A 23,328-nucleotide genomic window follows, 5' to 3' on the forward strand; every position below is an offset into this window, starting at 1 on the left:
TCCTTTTTCCACTAGACAGTTTTAGCTCCTTTGTCAACAATCAAGTGACTATAGGTGTGTGAGCTCATTTCTGAATCTTCAATTCTGTTTCATTGACCTTCCTGTCTGTCTCTGTACTAATACCATGCAGATAAACCCTTAGCCAGACTAACCAGAGGGCGCAGAGACAGTATCCAAATTAATAAAATCAGAACTGAAGAGGGAGACATAACAACAGAAACTGAGGAAATTTTTAAAAACCATCAGATCCTTCTACAGTTGTTTTTATCTATTAAAAGTGAGTAAAATTTACAAAGTGCACAGAGCAGTTCCCACAATAAGCAGCACATCCGAATTTTATTTCCTTCATTATGTTTGACAGCAGCTAATATTTTTTCCTTTGTCTTTTATTATTTTAATTTTAAGACCCATGTACTTCAGTTCTGTTTATTTGCAGTCTTTTGTGTCAGATAATAGTCTAAATTATAAAAATCTAAATAGAATTCCATTTCTTAATGAGATTTTACTTTATGGTGTTAAAGTGTAATTCCTCCATACTTTTTCTTAAAATGTAACGTTCCATGTTGCTAGGCAAGGACATTTTTCTACTAATAGTTGGTGAAATCTTATCGTGTCAAGAAAACATGAATTAACCCAATCACAAAAGATCATATATGGTATGCACTCACTGATAAGTGTATATTAACCCAAAAGCTCAGAATACCAAAGACACAATTCACTGACCACATAAAGCTGAAGAAGAGGAAGACCAAAGTGTGGATGCTTCGGATCTACTTAGAAGTAGAAGTAAAATACTCATAGGAGGAAATATGGAGACAAAGTATGGAGCAGAGTCTGAAGAAAACACTAACCAGAATATATCCCACCTGGAATCTATCCCATATGCACTTACCAAACCCAGACAATATTTTGGATGCCAAGAAGTGCAAGCTGACAGGAGCCTGATATAGCCATCTCCTGAGAGGCTCTACCAGAGCCTGACAAATACAGAGGTGGATGCTCTCAGTCAACCACTGGACTGAGCTCAGGTTTCCCAATGGAGGACTTAGAAAAAGAACTGAAGGAGCTGAAGGGATTTGCAACCCTATAGGAAGAACAATAATATCAAACAACCAGAACCCCAGAGCTCACAGGGACAAAACCACAAACCAAAAAGTACACATGGAGGGACTCATGGCTCCAGCTGCATATATAGCAAAGGATGGCCTTGTTGGGCATCAATGGGAGGAGAGGCCCTTGGTCAATGCTCCAGTGTAGGAGAATGCCAGGGTGGGGAGGCAGGAGTGGCTGAGTGGGTGGGGGAACACCCTCATAGAAGTAGGGAAAGGTGTAATAGCATAGGGGATCCTGGGGAGGGAGAACCAAAAAGGTGGATAACATTTGGAATGTAAATAAAGAAAATATCTAATAAAAATAAATTGAAATTTTTAAAAAGAGTAGGAGAGATGGTTCTTGTTGTTTAAGAGGCTTTGGCATGCATGCAGCTCTTGCAGGTCTGAGTGCAGTTCCTAGCACCTTCTTCAAGTGGTTTACCATCTACAACTCCAGTAGAAGAGAATTCAATAGTTCTAGTCTTGAACATTCTTCCATTCATGTGTGGATGTGTGCCCAGGAGCACACACACTCACATAAATTAAAAATAATCCTAAAATACAATCCTTTAAAAAATCGTCTTATGTGTTTAATAAAATTTCTACATAAGAGACATTCAGTTTGGAGTGAGATGGAATTTCAATGTTGTGTTGACTTATATTTACCTGATGACTAATGACATTGTACACTTTTGAAAAGTATTACTGGCCATTTGTTTTCATTTTTGAGAACTACTTGTTCAGCTCATTGGCCCACTTACTATTCAGTAGTTTCATTTTTGTTTTGCAAATGTTTGCTTTTTGATGCTATATCACTTAAAAATCTGAAACCCTATGAGATATATCTGCACATTTTTGTTTATTGATGGTCTAGTCACATTAACAATACAATGGTGTTAACCTAAATTGTCCATGGACATTTTTCAGATAAAGTAAATTTGATACATATACACAATATAATTTTATTCACCCATAGAGAACAATTATAAAATTTGTAGGAAAAAAACTAATAACATCTAAAAATCTTATACTAAGTAGGTGACCTAAGATCAGCAAAGAGAGTGTTATGTCATGTGTTGTCTTCCATGTGATGATCCTCACTTGTGATTCTCAAACACGTGTTTTTACAGGGATGTTAGTGTGCAAGTCATAAAACTGAAAGTAGAAGTATGAGAAGGGAAAAGAGACTTAAGGAAAGGGTGTGGGGGGAGGGGAAGGAATATATGTTACATGAAAGTGGAAAGGAGATCTTCTGGGTGTTCAAGGGAACAATCAAGGAGAGTTGGCTAAGAGACAGAAATAAGACTGATGCTGAAGGAAGTCAATCATACCAAAGTCTGAGTGGTAATGCCAGAAGGAAGCTACTTTACATCTTCATTTAAAATTTTTCAAACAACAAAATAAAAGGCATTAAAATTCCACCATTAGGGCTCAAGATAACCATTTTTTCAGACACTAATTAGGAAAAATTATTTCATTTTCATGATTACCTATTAGGCTAAACATGTGACGTATCTTTCTGCTAGCTGTCCTCCATGTTAATTGGCTATCATTTAATCACCCAAACTTATTTTATCGAAGCATTTTCATATACTTGTTCCAAAAACAAAATAGGACATGCAATGTGTTGGTTTTTGGAAAATGGTTGGGATAGCATTTACAGCTAGCTGCCTGGTACCAGGTTTGGATTTATGGGAAAAATCAGTGCATAGTTATTCTAAATAACTCTGCCTGCAATAGTCCCACACTTATCAGGCTATAGCTAAAGCTTCTTATGTTCCTCAAAATAAAGGTTCTTCATCTCTTTAAAACCATGGCATCAGCCTGTGCCCTTTATAGTCTTCAGCCAATTCTATATCTTCAAAGCCATCATGAATGAGATAACACATCATGTCTCTGCATACATGTCCTAGCCCTACAAGCCATACTTTTTTCTCACTGGCATTTAGAAGTTTGCCTTAGCATTTAATCTACCATGTAAGACTTTACTCTTCTTGATGATAGAGACTGCTCATTGATAAATCTCTACATCTCAGGTACACGTAGCAGTGCTTTCAAACAGCAAATTACCAATGAGCTGTTAAATGCTAAGAGAATTGTACTATTTGTAGACTATTAACAGGCAAAGAATTCATATCCCTTTATACTATTCACAGTTCTTTTGTCCAGGATGATCATGCAACTGTGCTCCACTCAAGGTACATAGCATAAAGAAATGTCTGGACACAATTTGGTTACTAGTTACCTCTTTAGTTGCTAAAGCCAAGTACATGATTATAAAGCAGCTTAAAGGAAGAAGGGTTTATTTCAGCTTACAGTTGAAGGCCATTGTGGCCAGGACATGGTGGCAGCAGGAGTGTGTAGCAGCTGATAACAATGCATATTCAAGCAGGAAGAAAAAAGAAATGCTGGTTACTTCTCATTCAGTTTTCATCTTTTTTGCAGTCTTAGACTCCAGCTGACAGAATGATGCTCTACATAACGTCTGATTGTCACTTGAGTCAACCTCTTTTAGGAAAAAAAATCTCCCTCAACAACATGCCTGGAAGTTTTTAAGGGAATTCTAGAGATTTCCAAATGGACAATAATCATCAATTGTCATAATTAAGGAAAGAGAGTATTCTATATAGCTTGTTTATTGAAATCAGAGATGCAGTTGAATATGCTTTCCAATACAAGACAATACTCTGTACCCAACAGGCTTTCTTATTAAATGTAAGGAGAACATAGATTGAAAATCTGCCTTAAAGTAAGAAGATGACTTAATTATTATTGTTTTTAAAAAGGAATATAAAGAGGTTTGAGAGGTAATTCACTGGTTAACAGTGTGTACTGCTCTGGAGAGAACCTGAACTCAATTCTAGCACTCACATTAGATACTTCTCAAACATCACTGATTCCATCTACAGGAAATCTGATGCTCTCTTTTGGCTTCCACTAACAACCATACCCATATGTGTGCATGTGTGTGCACGTGCACACACACACACACACACACACACACAATTTAAAAATAATTTAATTTCTAATAATTGTTGAACATCTGCTATTTATTAGAACATGTGCCAAATTAATTTCTGAATCACCTTGACCATTAATCCCTGAAATTAACATTGGTAATTTATGCACTGACATGTAAGCATCTATAATTTAAAAAAATTTTAATTCTAATCAAAATATCAATGAGGTTTTTTTCTTACATGAATAGCTACTAGTAAACTAATGAACTGACCAAGAAACAAAAATGCCTGCTCTGATATGAAATTGAAAAATTCATGCATTTCTGATATATATAAGATCAATGGGAGGTACTCTGAGTGACAAAGGAAATATTCCTCCAAAACTTACAAATATTCCTCTAAAACTTACAAATAAAACCATTTGTGACCCTAATAATTAAGTACTCTTCTATGATACTTAAAATGAGAATTTATCCACACTTCCCCATAGTCTCTTAAATTTGAATGTTTGGTCCCTAGTAGGTGGATTTGTTTTAGAAGGACTGGGAGGCGTGACATTGTGGTATGTCCCTGGGGGTTGAACTTTGACTTTACAAAAGCCTATGCCAGGCCCACTGAAACCCTCTTTGATTTCATAACAGAATATAAAACTCTATTGTTCCAGAAACAACCTTTTTTGTGATCCACCATGTTTCTTGATGGTTGTTAGAGGCCACTTTAACCTCAGACACCCCATCTTGTATATCCAGCTAGTATTAGGCTGAATTCTAAGAAACAGCTAAATTCTCAGATATGGCTTCTGATGCCAGGTACCTGTATGAAATATGACCACAGTGTCTCACCCTATTCTTTTTTGGTTAGCACCCAGGTGGGATTCAGTAACTGCAAAGATGTTCTGATTGGCTGGACACAGTTCAGATCAAGTTATCAGGAAAGATATCTGAAGTATCCTACAGTTAGTAAAACACTTAAGATCCCAGGTGTGAAAGACAGTTGGAAATATACAACATGCATGTAACTGTTTGGTTGCATTTGGATTTACCCCAATTATTTTGGGGTTTTTTTTTTTTTTTTTTTTTTTTTTGCTTTAAAAGGTTGTTCTGTCCTGCCCCACCACTGACGCGGTTGGAATCCTGAACCCAGCTCTCTTCCATACACACACACACACACACACACACTCTGTCTCTCTGTCTCTCTCTCTCTCTCTCTCTCTCTCTCTCTCTCTCTCTCTCTCTCTCTCTCACGCACACACATATATACTTTTGAATAAAGAAAGTTTTGTTGGCTCAAATTTGATTTTCATAATTTCTAAATTCTCTGACCCTAACAATGGTCATGCACTAAGTCTCTCAAACTATAAGCAAGCACCCCATTGAATGTTATTTAAAATAAGATTTGCCTTGGTCATGGTATTTATTCACAACAATTTCTTGGTCTTGATTTGAAAGAACGAACAGGGGGATTCTCAGAAGACATAAGCAATCCTATGATTAATCCAGTTAGGAAAACCTGGTGCCTGTTAGCAAGCTAAATCTCCAGTAGTGGGTAGGCAGGTAATGAAAGTATCCTATATAAGTAAAACAGCTGCCACCAGGCTTTCCATACTTCCATGTTGGTGTTGCTGTCTGGAGTTGCTTTTCCTTATATATTTTCCCAAAGAGTAAGGCACAATGGAAGACAGACCAAACACCTTCGCAGTGACAGTGTATTTTAATGTTCCTCTGACACCATTACAAACAATAGAGATTTATTTTAATAATTTGATTTTATTTTTTAACTATATGTATTTGCATGGTTTTGAATATGAGTCTACACAGTACAGAACAGGGCATCAGAGCCCTGGAGCTTGATTTATTGTTCCACTATATTCACATTGTAATTTTCTTTCCAACTGGCCTAAAAGTTTTAGATAATGCTATAAAAGAAATGTTTCATTGGTAGAATACATCACACTAGGCTCTTGACACTGTGATCACTCTCTCCCTTCAGATCTTAGTTCATTTCTTAGCCAATCTGGTAGAGGCTCTGTTGTAATCTCGGAAATAAACAGCTGAGAGTAGGAAGAAGATGAACTGAAAGACAGCTTGGATTTCATAACAAAAGTTTGCCTTAAAAATACAATGATGATAACGCAGCTAATCTCTTTCTTTCAATATTATATTATTTCTAGTCACTTGGCAATGAGCACTATGGACAAACATATGGTTTGAAAGTCCATTACATACTTATTAACAGCAAAATTCAGATGTCGTTTTGATTATCCTCTTGTGCTCTTCAGTAGATTTCAGATTTTAAGTTATTTTGTGGATAAATTAAGAAAATGGATTTTGGCTAGGCAATGGTGGCACATGCCTTTAATCCCAGAACTTGGGAGGCAAAGGCAAGCAGATTTCTGAGTTTGAGGCGAGCCTGGTCTACAGAGTGAGTTACAGGAAAGCTAGGGCTACACAGAGAAACCCTGTCTTGAAAAAAAAAGAAAGAAAAGAAAGAAAGAAAAGAAAAAATAAAACGATTTTGAAAGCATACGGAATTGGCATGCTCTATGAATTTGAGATTTACCTCATCAAATACCTATCACTTTCTGTTCATCTGGGTACATAGATGGCTGATAGACAGTCCAAACACCTTCGCAGTAACAGTGTATTTTAATGTTCCTCTGACACCATTACAAACAATAGAGATTTATTTTAATAATTTGATTTAAAACTTTGATTAATCTCAAAATATGACAGTTTAACCTGTATATCAGGGATAAGTAGTATTCATTTATTTATATATATATATATATATATATATATATTTTAATTATGACTTGTTTTAAATTTAGTTTGTGAAGGAGGAAGAAAGACACATAGCTAAATGGTTAAGCATGCTTGATGCTTTTGCAAATTACCCCTACATTAGGTGGTTCGCAAACATGTTAACTCTAGGTCCAGGAAATTTAAAGCCCTCTTCTAGCTCTTTTACAGGTATAGATACATGTTTATACCTACAAATACTCAACACACATGTACACACACACACACACACACACACATAAATTAAGTTAAATTAAATTAAATTAAATTAATTAAATTAAATTAAATTAAATGTTAAACACATGGCTGCAGCTTGGAGTGAAGTCCATAGCATCCAATTTAATGTTTTCAGACTCCTCAGATGGTACCTGGGAGTGTGTACAGCTCGACAGTTGCTAAGGAAGTATCTATGGCTTCTGACTATTAGTGAAAAAAATTAATTCATTAAAAATATACTTGAAAGCTGAAAGTAGATTAGGTTCTATATGTGCACCACTAATTTATTTTTGTTCACTAGAAAATGATGATCATGGGGACAGTCTTTGAACTTGAAACTTTGAATAGGATGGTATTAGCATTTAGGTTCCATGTTGCTTTTTCTTATTCTGCAATGGAGCTGATTTAAGTTGCATATGGGTTGTGAACCCCATCCAATCTGTTTTTTAAATATAAGTGTAATTACTGGCCAGTATATTTAGATAAGTTATACATCTTCTGAAGTCATGGATATTTGAGTAATTATTTGAATTTGAAGTTTTTGAAGTCATGGATATTTGAGTAATTATTTGAATTTGAAGCTTTTTAATTTCCTCTTTTGAAATATAAATATTGTTTGACTTCTCATGGAATGATGTAAACAAACATTTATCTACCCTGAAAGGGCACTAGTTACAGAACAAAGAAATTATTCTATCTGATAAGGCTTACTAAACTGGAGAGTGGGGTGGGGCTACATATAAAGGAATTAATGTGGAATTATTTAGAGAAGCATGGGTAACATTAAGGTAGTTGGTTCACCAAAAAAATAAAATAAAAAAGAAAACATTCAATATATGTGTGTTAATGGCTGTTGCATTCCTGGAGCTTCCTGGTAGACTTGTAGTCTAGAAAGTATCTTTTCTTCAACACGTTTCAGGGCAAATACAACCTTAGAGTCGGGGCTTGTCAGTCTTATAAGTTTCAGGAGACTCCTTCACCTTGTAAGTTTTGTTTACTTCCCAAACATGTAAAGTTTAGTTTCCACCTATATATTCAATATACTATTGTTTTCATATGTAAAATGCTTGGATTCTTGAAATATAAAATTGATGATGTAAACTAAAAAAAGAATCTGAATAAAGAACTGAACTTATTTCTAGAAACAACAACAATCAAAAAGTTTACTTATTTCTGAGTCTTAAGGATGCAAGATCTCAATTTGTAGAAAAAAGCCGTGTGACAATAAAGATTTAGAACTATGTTTTATATAAAACACCCAGTTTTCCAAACAATAGCTTGAGTGATGAGATGTGTGATTTGCCACCAACGTTCTCAAGTTGCTATATTACCTTCAGATTGAAAAGAGAGATTTCATCTAAGAAAGAGTGTCTACTTCTCTGGAAAGCAAAGGAACTAGAGAATGTAGCAGGTGCAAAGCCTGAGTTTCAGTGAGCTAGAAGAAAACTAATACTAATTCTTGGTATCACTGTCATTATGGTAGTTGTCTTGGAATACCTGACAGAAGTCTGAAATTTTACAAAAGTCTGACATCCTTGCTTTCAATACTGTTTAATTTCTGTTAGTAACCGAAAATACCACTGGAATGCAAACAATAAATTTAACTTCTTAAATTCTCTAGAACCCCTTATGCCTTTACTCTGTCATCATTAGTGCTATTTCACTCTATCTATTACTACTAAAGGATTAACCAGTATAATTTGGACAACTGTCCAGTAGTTGGGATAATTAAGGTTGAAATATACACTCTCCAAAATGTTTAGGATTTTGAAGTGTGTTGATATGTGTAAAGTCTGCCTTACATGGGAGTCAGGGATGTGCATTTAGCATTCCATTTATTCTTTACAGTAAATATGCAGGAGCAATGTAAGTATTAATTACTTTTTATGCAAGAATTCTTCAGTAAAGAAAGTCTGGAAAAAAAAGTCATTAAGATCACTAAGATTTGAAATCTCCACTTCCTGATTGTTGGAACTCTACTGTATCTCTATCCCTATCTCTCATGAAAATATTTTCATTCTTAAATTGTCATTGCTATTGTAATATATATGATGTCTCTTAGTAGAATTATTCATTTCACATACCCACTACCCATTATGTTCAAATTCTCCACATCATAGTAGAGTTTTTGTGATACTCTATATCCATATAAAATATTATTTATTTTAATATTTTATTAGTTATGGTTTTATTGCTGTAATGAGCCACGTAATTTCTTGATGTTGACTGCTACAGTTCTTATAAAGCAAAACATTTATTTGTGACTGTCTAACAGTTCAGAGTTATAGTCCATTATCATCATGAAGAAAACATGATGGCATGGAGGTAGACATGGTGCTGCAGACGGAACTGAGAGTTCTACCTCTTGATTCACCGGCAGCAGAAGGAGAGACTGTGAGCCACACTGAGCATAACTTGAGCATATGAGACATCAAAGCATGCACCCACAAAGACACACTTCCTCAAACAAGGCCAGAGCAACTCCAACAAGACCACATCTCCTACTTGTATCACTCACTATGGGCCAAGCATTCAAACACATGGAGGTCATTTGTATCCAAACTACCACAAATATATGCAAACAATATATGAAATACGGATAATTTTTATTCAGCCAGTGTTTTTGTTATAGACATGGGTCTCATGATAGAGCAGTCATTTCTTTAGCCACTCTCATGATTTCTGCCACCTTACCCCAGCACATCTTGTAGGCAGGACCAATTGTAGGTCAAAGTTTATACGGCTGTGTTGGTATCTTAGTCTCCTGACTGGAATTCTTGTCTGGTTACATAAGATAGCCTGTTCAAGCTATGTGTCCCCATAGGTAGTAGTCTTAGCTACAGTCAGCCTTATAAATCCTGGGAGTTTCCATTTCTAGGTTTCTAGGTCATCCCTCAAGATGTCCCCCTCAATTCCAGGTATCTCTCAAGGTTCTCTGTCTCTCCATCCTCTCTCAACCTGATCCCGCTTGTTTCCATCATTCCCAGAACCCTCTTCCCACTATCTCTTTTTTTTTCTCTTTCCTATGGAGATCCATGTATCCACCCTGATCCCTCCTTGTTACTTTGCTTCTCTTGGTCTGTGGATTGTAACATAGTTATCCTTTACTTTATAGCTAATATCCACTTATGAGTGAATACATATTATATTTGTCTTTCTGGGTCTGGGTTGCCCCCAAAATGATTTTTGTTTTAGTTCTGTCCATTTGCCTGCAAATTTCCTGATGTCATTACTTTAACAGCTGAGTATGACTTCATTGTATAAATGTACCATATTTTCTTTATCTATTCATCTGCTGAGTGACAGATTTAGGTTGTTTTCAGTTCCTAGCTATTACAAATGAGGCAATGTGAACATAGGTGAGCAAGTATCCTTGTGGTATGATATATATCCTTGGGTTATATATGCCCAAATGTGGTACATCTCAGTCGTGAAGTAGATCAATTCCTCAGTTTTCTGAGAAACTGTCATATTGATTTTCAAAGTGGCTGTACAAATTTATACTCCCATAGGCAATGGAGGAGTGTTCCCCTTGATCCACATCCTCACCAGCATGAACTGTCAATTGTGTTTTTGATCTTAACCATTCTGACAGATATAAGATGGAATCTTAGAGTCATTTTGATTTATATTTCTCTTATGGCAAAGGATAGTGTCTCTTTAAGAGTTTCTTGGTCATTTGAGATTCCTCTGTCTAGAATTCTCTGTTTAGACCTCTGCCTAATTTTTAATTGGATTTTTTGGTCCATTGATGTCTAGCTTCTTGAGTTCTTTATATATTTTGGAAATTAGCCTGTGTCAGATGTACAGTTGGTAAAGATATATTCCCATTCTGTAGGCTGCCATTTTGTCCTATTGACAGTGTCATTTGTCTTACATAAGCTTTTTAGTTTCTTGAAGTTCCATTTATTAATTGCCAGTCTTAGTTCTTAAACTATTGATGTTCTGTTCAAGAAGTTGTCTCCTGCCTCAGTGTGTACAAAGCAACTCCTCACTTTCTCTTCTATCAGGATCAGTGTATCTGGTTTTGAAGTCTTTGATCTACTTGGACTTTGTGCAGGGTAATAGATGTGAAACTACTTGCATTCTTTTACATACAAACATTCAGTGAGACTAGCACCGTTTGTTGAAAATGCTTTCATTCTCCATTCTATCGTTTTGGCTTCTTTGTTAGTCATCCATAGGTGTCTAGGTTTATGTGCAGTTTTTTGATTCAATTCCATTTATCCTCATAGCTGTTTTCATGCCAGTGCCATGCTTTTTGTAAATTACTATGGCTTTGCACTGCAGATATACCATGGAGTTGATACTGATGCAAGTTGTTTTATTATACAGGATTGTTCTATGTATCATGTATACTTTGTGTTTTTTTTTGTTAATCATATGAAGTTGAGTATTGCAATAACAGGGTCTATAATGTATTGTATTAGAATTATCATGGGGTTTGCATTGAATCTGTAGATTGCTTTTGATAAGATCCATTTTTACTATGTTAATTCTATCAGTCTGAGAGCATGGGAGATCTTTCTATCTTTTGATATCTTCCTCGATTTCTTTTTTCAGAGACTTGAAGTTCTTGTCATACAAGTCTTTCACTTGTATGGTTAGAGTTACTCTAAGATAGTTTATATAATTTGTGATTATTGAAAAAACATTGTCTCTGATTTCTTTCTGAATACAGTTAACATCTCTATATATGAGAGCTACTAATTTTCTTGAGTTAAGAAATCACTACTCAATCACTTTGCTGACAGTGTTTATCAGCAGTAGGATTTCCCTTATAGAACTTCTGGTCTTAATTATGTGTACTATCGCATCATCTGCAAATAGTTATATTTTGACTTCTTTCTTTACAATTTGTGTCTCCTTGATCTCACTTAGTTGTCTTACTGTTCTAGCTAGAACTTCAAGTACTATACTGAATAAATATGGAGAGAGTATGAAGCCTTGTCTTGTTCCTGATTTTAGTGGAACTGCTTTGATTTTTTATCTTGATTTAATTTGATGTTGGCTGTACGCTTGCTGTATATTTCTTTTATTATACTTAGGTATGTATCTTGTGCCCCTGATCTCTTCAAGACGTTTGCCATGAGGAATGTTAGATTTTGTCAAAGGCATCTAATGAGATGATCTATGGTTTTTGTTTTCCTTTCAGTTTGTTTATATGGTGGATTACATTTACAGATTTTTATATGTTGTACCATTCCTGAATTTATGGAATGAAGTCTACTTGATCATGGTGAAAGAAATTTTTGATGTGCTCTTGGATTTGGTTTTCAAACATTTTATTGTGCATTTTTGCATCAATGTTCATGAGGAGTATTGGTTTGTAATTCTCTTTATTTGTTGCACGTATGTATAGTTTGGTGATCAGGCTGACTGTGTCCACATCAAATGAATTTGGAATATTTTTCTGTTTCTATTTTGTGGAATAATTTGAGGGATGTTGGTATGAGCTTTTCTTTTAAAGTCTGGTAGACTTCTGTGTTGAACCAATCTGGCTTTGTGTTGGATTTTTTGTTGTTTTAATTTTTTTTTAGTTGGGAGACTTTTTAATGAATATTTGTAATTTCTTAAGAGTTATGCTTTATTTAAAGTGTTTATATGATTTTGATTTAACCCTGGTACGTGGTAATTATCAAGAAATTATTCCATTTCTTTTTGATTTTCCAATTTTATGGAGTACAAGGTTTTTCAAATATGACCTAGTGATTCTTTGTACTTATTTGGTACCTGTTGTTTTAGTTCCCTTTTCCTTTCTGATTTTGTAAATTTGGATATTCTCTCTCTGCTATTTAAATAATTTGGATAAGGTTTGCCTATCTTGTGAATTTTCTCCAAGAAACAACTCTTTGTTTCATTGATTTATTTATTTGTACTATTCTCTTTGTTTCTTTTTTATTGATGTCAGCCTTGAGTCTTATTATTTTCTGCCATCTCCTCCTCTTGGTTCTATTTGATTCCTTTGTTCTAGAGCTTTCAGTTTTGCTCTTATATTGTATGATATTTCACCAGTTTATGAAGACATTTATTGTCATAAATTTTCCTCTTGGCACTGCTTTCATGTGTTTTAAAAGTTTGAGTATGTTGTGCATTCATTTTCATTGAATTCTAAGAAGTCTTTATTTATTTCTCCTTGGCCCAGTGATCATTCAGTAGAGAATAGTTCAGCTTCCATGAGTTTGTAGGCTTTCTGTTGATTCCATTGTTCTTGAAATCCAGCTCTAATCTGTGGCGCCCTAGTAAGATACCATGAATTACTTCACATTTGTGTGTGTGTGTGTGTGTGTCTGTGTGTGTGTGTGTCTGTGTGTCTGTGTGTCTGTATGTTGAGACTTTCTTTGTGACAGAGTATAAGGTTTGAGTGAAGGTTCCATAAACTGCTGAAACAAGGTATATCATTTTGTGTTAGGATAAAATATTTTATAGTTATCTGTTAGGTCCTTTTGTATCATAACATTTGTTAGTTTTATTAATTCTCTGTTTAATTTCTGTCTGGATGTCCTGCCCATTTGGTGGGAGTGATGGGTTGAATTCTCCCACTGCTAATAACATAGAGGGTTCAATCTGTGTTTAAGCTTGTTTCTCTTATACTTTTAGTGGTTTTGCTTAATTTTAGTTTGTTAATTTTTAATGTTTCTTTTAAAATGTAGATATCCTTGCATGTGGGCCATAAATCTTAAGAATTAAGATATCTACTTGGAGGATTTTTCCTTTGATGTGAATGAAGTGTCCTTCCCCCTCTCTTTTGATTAATTGTGGTTAGAAATCAATTTTGTGAGATAATAGAAACACCGTACCAGCTTCCTTCTTTATTTCTTTTTTTTTTTTTTAAAAAAAACTTTACCAAGTTTTTACTCTGAGGTAAGTAATGTCTTTCTTCGATATTGAGGTGTGTTTTTGTATGGAGACGATAGATTGACCTGGTTTTACATCCATTCTGGAAGCCTGTCTCTTTTTATTAAGAAATGGAGTTCATTGATATGGCGAGTTATTAATGACCAGTGAATGTTAATTCCTGTTATTTTGTGGTGTGGTGGTGATAGTGTGTGCTTTTACTTTTGCTGGTGTGAAGTTATTTATTTTTTATGATTTCATTGGTATAGTTATCCTCCTTGGTTTGGGGTTTTCCTTTTAGCACATTTTATATGGCTGCACACATGGAGTAATACTGTTTAAATTTGATTATGTCATAGACTGTCTTGCTTTCTCCTTCTATGGTGGCTGAAATTTTTTCTAGATATAGTAGTCTGAGGTGGCACCAGTGCTCTCTTAGAGTTTACAAGACATCTACCCAGGCCCTTCCAGCATTTAGTGTCTCCCTTGAAAAGTTGATTGTAATTCTAATGGGTCTTCATTTACAGATTACTTGGACTTTTTCTCCTAGAAGTATTTGATATACTTTCTTTGTTCTGTAAGTTTAGTGTGTTGATTATTATGTGGCACATGGGCTTTCTTTTCTGGTCCAATCTACTTGGTGTTCTGTGGAAGCTTCTTATATCTTTATAGGCATCATCTTCCTTAGGCTAGAAAAATTTTTATCTATGATTTTGTTGAAAACATTTCCTGAGCATCTGAGCTGGAAATCTTCTTTTCCTTTTATTCCTATCATTTTTAAGTTTGGTCTCGTCATAGTATCCCAAATTACTGGAATATTTTGTGTCAGAAACTTTTATATTTAAAGCCTTTTGATAGTTGCATCAATTTTTCTATCGTATTTTCTATAATTGAGATTATTTCTTCCATCTCTTGTATTCTGTTGGTATCCATGCATCTGTAGTTCTGTTTGCTTACCTAGATACTTTTTTCATCTCCATGATTCCCACAGTTTGCGTTTCATTTATTGCTTATACTTCTATTTCCAAGTCTTGAAAAGTTTCAATCATTTCCTTCACCTGCTTGTGTTTTTCTGGATTTGTATAAGGGATTTGTTCATTTCCTCTTTAAGGTCTTCTTCATACTTAAAAGATTAAATTTAAGGTAATTTTCTTGTTCTTCAACTATGTTGGACTATATCTTGCTTGCCATAGTAAAATAGCTGGACTCTGGTGTTGTCATACTGCCCTGGGTGTTAATGACTGCTATTCTGCTACCCTCTAGTCATCTTGCTTCAAGGTTATTATAGGTTTAGGGAATTTCTGACTATCTTTATTGGATGAGTTTTTATAAATATATAATTTTCACCTTGTTTTCTGTTTCTTCTTTGGTCTTGTGATCTGAACAGTCTGTGGTTCTGGTGACCAGCAAGTAATTAGTTCCAGTAGTGTGTCCCTACTGTGGTTTTGCTGGCCTGTGAGACCTCTGGGGTTTGGAGTGCTCATGTTGCTTCTGGGGTTCTGAGGTTCTGTGAACTAGCATGGCTGCTGGGATGTTGTGACCTCTATGGTTCTATTATCTATCTTTTGTAGAGTTCTTTGTACAGGTATAGCCTTCAATGGAGTGGGAGTCTTATGCCATGGTTATGAAGCACAGGAGAGTAGCTGATGTTGGGACTGTTGGGGAGGATTTAAGATGTATTAGTTGACAATGGTCTTTGTGTTACTTGGAGATTCTACTACCAGCATATCCTCTCGTAGAATGGGAGGGAGTCTTCTGGTGAGATTGTAGTATGTGATTTATCAAGTAGATATTCATAGAAGCAAAGACTTCATATTGAAGCTTTGCAAAGAGTCAGTTCACTGTTACTACAATAGCATTTCATGTCAATTATCAGTCTGTTGAGTTTGCAAAATATAATTTCACAGCAAAATATAATTTGCAATATGAGACACTCATTATTAAGTAGGTGAACTGTTACTGATGACTATATATGGATTAGAAAGTATTAATGCCACATAATTGCTAAATATGGCCATTAATCTTTCAATGCCATGTGAATATAAACACAAAATAATATCAGTCTGAAAGCAGGTAGAAAATAATGATCCCACCCAAAAATCACTACATAGCACTAACAATTATAAAAGACATGCTAACATATTTGGATTTTTTATTTTCTATATTTCCTCATCCAGATTTATATTTTTGAAAACAATATCTACTATCAACCTGATATCAAGAGCAGTTCTTTGAGACTGACATCTTCAGGAAAGGAAGGAATCATTTTTAATGGGATTGCTGACTGGTTATATGAAGGTGAGTTGGAAAACTCTAATTTCTAAAGAGCAAAATGACATATTTGTACATGAAATCTCTAAGAAAGTCTGCTCATTCCATATGTCCATTGCCTCCCTGGTTCTTCTCCATATTTCTTTGTAAGATTTCCATGTTGTCTTATTGCATGGGCCCACATGATGCCTGGCTGGGGTTTTTATCTTCATATATACTACACGTATGTTTTATGGTGAGTAGATATGTGAGGGTACTGATGGATGTATTTACACTGTGTTCAGGCTAGACCCATTTCAGTTCTGATGATACTTAACTAATAAAACAGATGATTCCATCACTCTGGAATTAGATGCCAAAATTTCTCTTTTCTTTGGAAAGAAGATACAATCTCCTTGTTGTTAAATAATTACATGAAGGAGATCGGAGAGGTGACTTGGCAGTCAAGAATGCACTGATCTTCCAAAGAGCCTTCGTTAACTTCCCAGCACTGATACTAGGGGATTCACAACTATCTGTAACTCTAGCCCCAAAAGGTTCACTTTCTTGAAAACTAAATATATATGTACATGTACATGTACATTATCTTCATCATCTTGATCATCATCATCATGATCATCATCATCATTTGAACATATTTGATTTTTAGGGGGACAGGGTTTCACTGTGTAACCCTGGCTACTCTGTAACTCACTCTGTAGACAAGGCTGGCCTTGAATTCACATGCCTCTACCTTCTGAGAGCTGGAATTAAAGGTGTTTGGAATCACCACCTGCTGCATTCTATTAAAAACAGAAAGAGCTGAAGAGATGGTTCATCACTTAAGTGCAATAAATACTCTCACAAGGATCACATTTAAATTCTAACCTACCTGGTCACTTACAATTGTCTTTAACTCAAATTCTAGGATATCTAATGCTATTTTCTGGAATATGGGAGTTCCTGTATTCATATGGCCCATAAACTCATATAAGTGCACACTAAATAAATAAAAATAAAACTTAAATAATTTTTAATATAGGAAAATTAAATTTCAAAAACTTACACGAAAGACATTTGACTTTATCATCAGAGGAATCCTCTAATGTTTAAATAATTATTCCATAGAAACAATAAGTGGGGTATAATTTATGACTTATTTTGATGCTGTTAAATCAGATTTTGATAAAAGTTTAGAGTACAAGCAAATTAGGTGATGAAATTCTTTGTCTAGTTTTGACCATGAAGTAATCATTGGCTAGCTGTGTTATAAGAATGAGCATGTAGGCCTGTCTTTAAAACATAGGCTTACTTACTCTTCAACCAAGTATGGAAAACTGTGTCAATATTTAAACTGAGTCAATATGCTTGATTGCAAATTATAAAGTAAGAATAATTGAGAAAATCAATTTCATATCTCAAATTTGCAAATATAAATATTCTATACAACATTTGACCATTTTTCACTTAGAGAATACTTTATTATTTTCTGTTATCAAATTCAAACTCATGTAGGTAAGATCTTACATACTGCCTTACCTCTGTACAAATGCAAGATTTTTAACTAATCTAGACCAACATTGCTGCTACCTCCTATATATAGCTACCTCAATATGTCAAAGTAGAACACAATTTTCCAAAGTTGATTGTGCATCTAAAGACATTAAAGGTTCCAATTATACATATTACAAATAGTTTACATTTTCCCATTTATATAAAAGGTCAGTAGTAACTATACGTTATATGTTAATAGTTGTAATTTTTTTCCGTATTTGAATTTGCAGAGATGATACGTTGTTTTTAAGAACAAAAGTAAATTTAAAGAAAAATTTCAGTAAACATAAATTTTTTAAGATTTAATATTTATTTATTTATTTATTTATTTATTTATTTATGTCTGTGTGTATGTGTGTGTTTGTGTACATACATGCTATACCATGTATGTAGAAATCAAATGGCACTTGCTAGATGCAGTCCTGTCTTTCTAAATTATCGAGTTCCTGGATGGAACTCAGGTTATCAGGCTTGGTGGCAGGCACTTTTACTCACTGAGCTATCTCCTCAGTCCAGACAACACTGTTTAAACTCCATTCTCAATACTCATCTGAACAGTAAAACATTCTAAAGTAATATAAGAGTATACCGAATAGCCTTGAGAAGTCAAGTGCCTCTATGTATCACATAGCTCTTACAGGATACTTTGTATTTCCAGCAGTGTGATACCATGCTGATACTTTACTTCTCACATGAACAAACATTAATCAAACAGCCACTCATTCCTGCATCTCTTCACTCAATGGTCATTACAGTTAGCCATTTGCATTCCAGCTGTATTCCAGTAGTCCACTACAAACACCATGTGCACGTGACCATGTAGCCTTGAGGATCTTACATTCAGAGAAAAATGTTAATAGTTTGAGCTGTTTTATTGAAATGTAGCTTTTTAAATTAGATGTGTATGTGATCAAGTTGAGGTATTGATATTTGCGTGTACATGTATATACACATATATACATAAATATTCAGACATCACATACTATATGCATATATATATACATATATACACATACACACATATGCATAATATACACATATACATATAAATACATGCACGTACACGTATATATGTTGAGTAGTGAAAACTGTTGAGTGGTAGTATCTTCAATAGTTACAGCATGAAAGAGTAAAAGCAAACACCAGAGAAATTCAATACAAGAAGAGTTCTCTGAGGAGAATGCTGCAAATGGATCCCAAGTTTTCTATATAAATTACTAGAGATGCTTAGGATGGTACTGACTGACAAAACAGGTTCATATCAAGCCTGTGTACTTTATGTATTCTAGAAGGCAAGAACATAGGGATACTTTTGTTCAGAGAAGCAGAGAAGCTCTGGTAAGCCTCAGTGTCCAAAACATCTTCAATACTATGAGACTGAAAAATTAAGGAACCAAACCAGAACCATGAATCATAGTGGATGTAGATTTGTAAAGAAGTTGTGAGCCTTAGCAGACTCTAGGGATTTTCAAAGCATTTTCCAATAAGGAAGGCAACTAAGTAGATATTAAAAGATTAAGGAGTATTGGAGTGAGAGAGGATGGTTTTCAGATGGCGTTTATTCTAAAGCCAGGACATAAGCCAGGTGCAGAACTATAGTCTTTTAAGTTAGGATAGATGACAGTGATCTTTTTTATTGAGAAAAATATTAGACTGGGTATTAGATCTATCTTGTACCTTACAATTGCAAAATGGGAAGAGCTGTGATCAATTTATATTTTGAGAGAAAGTTGTTGGGTTTATTGTTTGTTTGTTTTTGGTTTTTTTGTTGTTGTTTTTATTCTAACAGAAAGGGTGAAATGTGGCAGAAATTTCTGATCCTGACCAATCAATCTACTTGCAGAAGATTGCCTGTGACTAGACAGGGAAAAGGGAGGCAGAGCAAAGGTAGGAGAGAGCGAGATATGGAGAGAGCAGCAAGGAGAGGAAAAGGTTATGGAAAATGGCATTGAACTTGAACCCGTGTGGCTTTTGTAGTCTTAGATAGCTATACATATCAAAAAGTTAGGTTAGTTGGGATAACTTGTCTAATTGTGTGGGCTTCTTGGGTATTGACACTTTATTGATATATTAAATCCATTGGTTAACTATATATATAAATAGAAGTACTGAGACTCAGAAATGGCTCAGCAGATCAGACAAGAATGAGGACCTGGTTTAGAATTCTCCAATTCATGTAAAGATGTAAAGCTGGGTATGGTTCCACACATTTGTAATTTTAGTGCTCCTGACAGAAAAGGTAAACAGAGGCAAACAAATCCCTAGTATCTGATAAGCCAGTTAGTCTGCAGTTCACTGGTATAGACAAGTAAAACCTGTGTCAAACACGCTAGAAGATAAAGTCAGACAACTGAATTCCACAACTTGGCACTTACAGGTGTCATGCATGCACACATGCTCGTGTACACACACACACACACACAATTGCACATGAGAAGAAAAGTGTAACTCCAAGAAATATTTTGCAAACTTACAAAAGAGTTGAACAGTTGTTTGTGCCTGGGGAATTCAAATTGACTTGACAGCAGTGGTATGTATAAATGAGACATGAGACAGGAAGATGGCAACAAGAACAAAGATTGATAGTGACGTAGATCAGTGAGCTAGGACTTTGGTTACTGGTGTGTTGAAAATTCAGAAAAGCTGATCAAATAGGAAGTGATAAAAATTAGCTCTTCTTCAGAGATTGGTCGTTTGAGTGATGGTGTAGAGTGTGGATCAGATTGTGGAAGGAGATTGTGAACAGCTATTTGTTAAAGTATTTTCTGTGTTCAATTAAGAAATAATGAGTCATAAAACTGGAACCAAAGCAGTCAATGGGATGAGAGATTCTAAAATTAATGAGGCAGTAGCAAAGTTTGGTCTTAGTGGCTAAGCAGATGGGTATATGAGAAAAGGAGAAGAAAGCTTCTAGAGCTTTGGGTTTGGGTCACTAGTGAATAGTGGTGGCTAACAGTGAGTGAGTAGGGACAAAGCAACAATCTCATGTAATAGAAAGCTTGGGATAAGTGTAGATATTTCACAGACTTTTGATGTGCTATGATGGGTGACACATTGCAATGTTTTTAAGCCAACAAGTTAAATACTCATGTTGCTGGTGTAGATTATTATGCCTTGAACACTGATTGGAAGGACTGAGATAGTAGCTTTCTTGGAAAAGGTGCATGGAAATTGTAGACATTTCATTTTGGTGAAATTTTAAAAAAGTATTATTTTGGGGGGATTTATTTATTTACTTATTCATATCAGCAAGTAAACTACAAACAAAACAATAAATTAGAAATCAATATAGACATAAAATATGATATTGAATATAAATAATAATATAAACATAAATAGTATAAATACATTAACATAATATAGATATATTATCAGGAATAAGTAAGTGAATAACGTAAACCTGAATTGAATTAGGACAGTGTAGTGGACTCTGAGGAGGTTGCAAGGAAATAGGTCACAGACTCTTGTCTGATGCCACTGCAGATTTGATGGCTTTGTAGAAGGGAATCTATAGAATTATAGGCCTTACCATTCAGGTTAAACTTTGTCCCTCTGGCTCCTGCATCAATATATTTCATTAGGGTTTGCTTTACACAAAGACTCTGAATTCTACTGTCCATGATTTTCCTAGTCTTCCTCCAGGAATACTATCAAAACTGTGATTTTAAAGGATTGGCAGTTTGCCGGGCGGTGGTGGCGCACGCCTTTAATCCCAGCACTTGAGAGGCAGAGGCAAGCGGATTTCTGAGTTTGAGAGTTCGAGGCTAGCCTGATCTACAGAGTGAGTTCCAGGACAGCCAGGGCTACACAGAGAAATCCTGTCTCGAAAAAAAAAACAAACAAACAAACAAAAAAAAAAAGGATTGCAGTGTCGATTCAGCAACTGTTTATTTCCTCCAACCAGTACTTCCCATTGTCTCTCTGTTTCTCCAATGGAAAATCAGTTCCTATACTCCAACCTTCTCCTATCCTTCAATATGCCAACTGTGATTCAGACACCTCTGCACAGTATGTGTGTGTGTGTGTGTGTGTGTGTGTGTGTGTGTGTAAACTCTGATGTTGTGTGACCCTTAGAAGTAGAGATTTACTACTTTGTACCCCACAGAAAGCAATTCTGATCTAAATCACCATACCTGGGAGATGCAGAATGACGCATACCACATTTTTACTTTTCTTGAATGAAACTTGACTTTGCTAAAGAATTTTGGGAGTGGAAATACAGATGAGTCACATAAAAGACATTAAAATGTTTTAAACCAGATGACACCCCTGTAGGTGGAAGGCTGAGGCAGGAGAATTGAAAGTAATCAAATCTCTGCTACAGAGTTCCAGCCCACATAAGCTACATTGTAACGTGTCTCAAAAGAAGAGCAATATGTTCTTAGGTTGGGATGTAAGGATGTGACATAATCATTTTTACTACCAGACCCATCTGTGAACACAGTATTACTGTCACCCACTGCCACTAAGTGAAGTAAATTCTTATACATCTTTCAAAGTGCCATTTTAAGTCTCTTGGCTTCTAGTTTTAGCATCCTTCAATTCATAATGAAAATACAAACACATATTTTTGAAGATCTGGTAAAATTTAGAAAAATATGCAAAACATTAAATCTATAAGATAATTTAAAATACTGTATTTGTTGGAAGTAAATCTAATGTTACTTGTATACATCTCTGGATTTAGCGTGAGGATATAACTAAAGATACTATGCCAAAGTTTGCTTTAAAGAACTTTTAAATTGAAAAAAATAAGAGGATTGTAAATAGTTTACAAGTTCACAGTTTGAGATTGGTAGGGGGATTAAGAGAGAATAATGGGAAATATGATCAAATTATATAACTATACAAAAAGAAAACTGTAAGTATTTAATTTATTAGAGAAAAATTTTGGTGCTTTAAAATATTTTGAGAATAGTGGAGATCTGGCAACATGACACAGTGATTACGAGTGATTGCTGTTCTTGAGTTTGGTTCCTAGCACTCATGTCAGGTAACTCCCAGCTAACTGTAATTCCAGTTCTATGGTATCTGACGTCCTCTTTAGATCTATGTAGGCATTTACATTAATGTCACACATTTTAAAATAACAAAGTACACACATAAAATAAGAATATTAATGATGTGTTAGTTATTTATTGTGTATTTTAAGGGATCATTCCTTGAAATTCAATAGACAGCTATAGAATACATTCATATGTCAAATGTGAACACCATAGTACATTGGTGAATAATGGTGTCTGTGTTTAAAATGTCTACAATGAAGTGAACTGACCAACTATGAACAATTATCATTTAACAGACCCTTCTACTCATGGTAGTCAGAACTGTGAGCAAAGGTTAGGTCAGCTTAATAAATAAGTTTATAAGCAGAGCCCAGTTTGGTGGCATGGAAAGGTTTAAGGCATTTCACAGATAAAACAATGGTCCTTGTTTTAGTCTGAAGGAACAGCAAAAGAAAGGAAAATAAATATTAAAAATATACACACTGGTGTATTTGTTTCATTAAACAAGAACAATGCAAATCTCTCTCTTTATTTGTATGTTGTTGCTATATTTTTCTGTTCTCTTGGTAACATATTACTCAACAGTTTATCAAGTACTGAGCATTCATTCACTGCC

The 23,328-nt window shown here is 34.9% G+C and overlaps 1 protein-coding gene across 5 annotated transcripts in view; it reads left to right on the forward strand.

Annotated features, from left to right (window-relative positions):
* The window catches only part of Dpp10 (dipeptidyl peptidase like 10), a 1,453,779-nt gene that overhangs the window by 1,326,967 nt on the left and 103,484 nt on the right, over window positions 1-23,328 (forward strand). For all 5 annotated transcript variants that reach the window (XM_028771467.1, XM_028771466.1, XM_028771465.1 and 2 more), the window contains one exon: window positions 16,080-16,200. In XM_028771467.1, the coding sequence (XP_028627300.1) occupies window positions 16,080-16,200 (121 nt within the window). The remainder of the gene's footprint in view (window positions 1-16,079; window positions 16,201-23,328) is intronic.

This window comes from Grammomys surdaster, unplaced genomic scaffold (assembly GCF_004785775.1).
Source record: "Grammomys surdaster isolate TR1022 unplaced genomic scaffold, NIH_TR_1.0 208, whole genome shotgun sequence".
NCBI classification, from domain to species: domain Eukaryota; kingdom Metazoa; phylum Chordata; class Mammalia; order Rodentia; family Muridae; genus Grammomys; species Grammomys surdaster.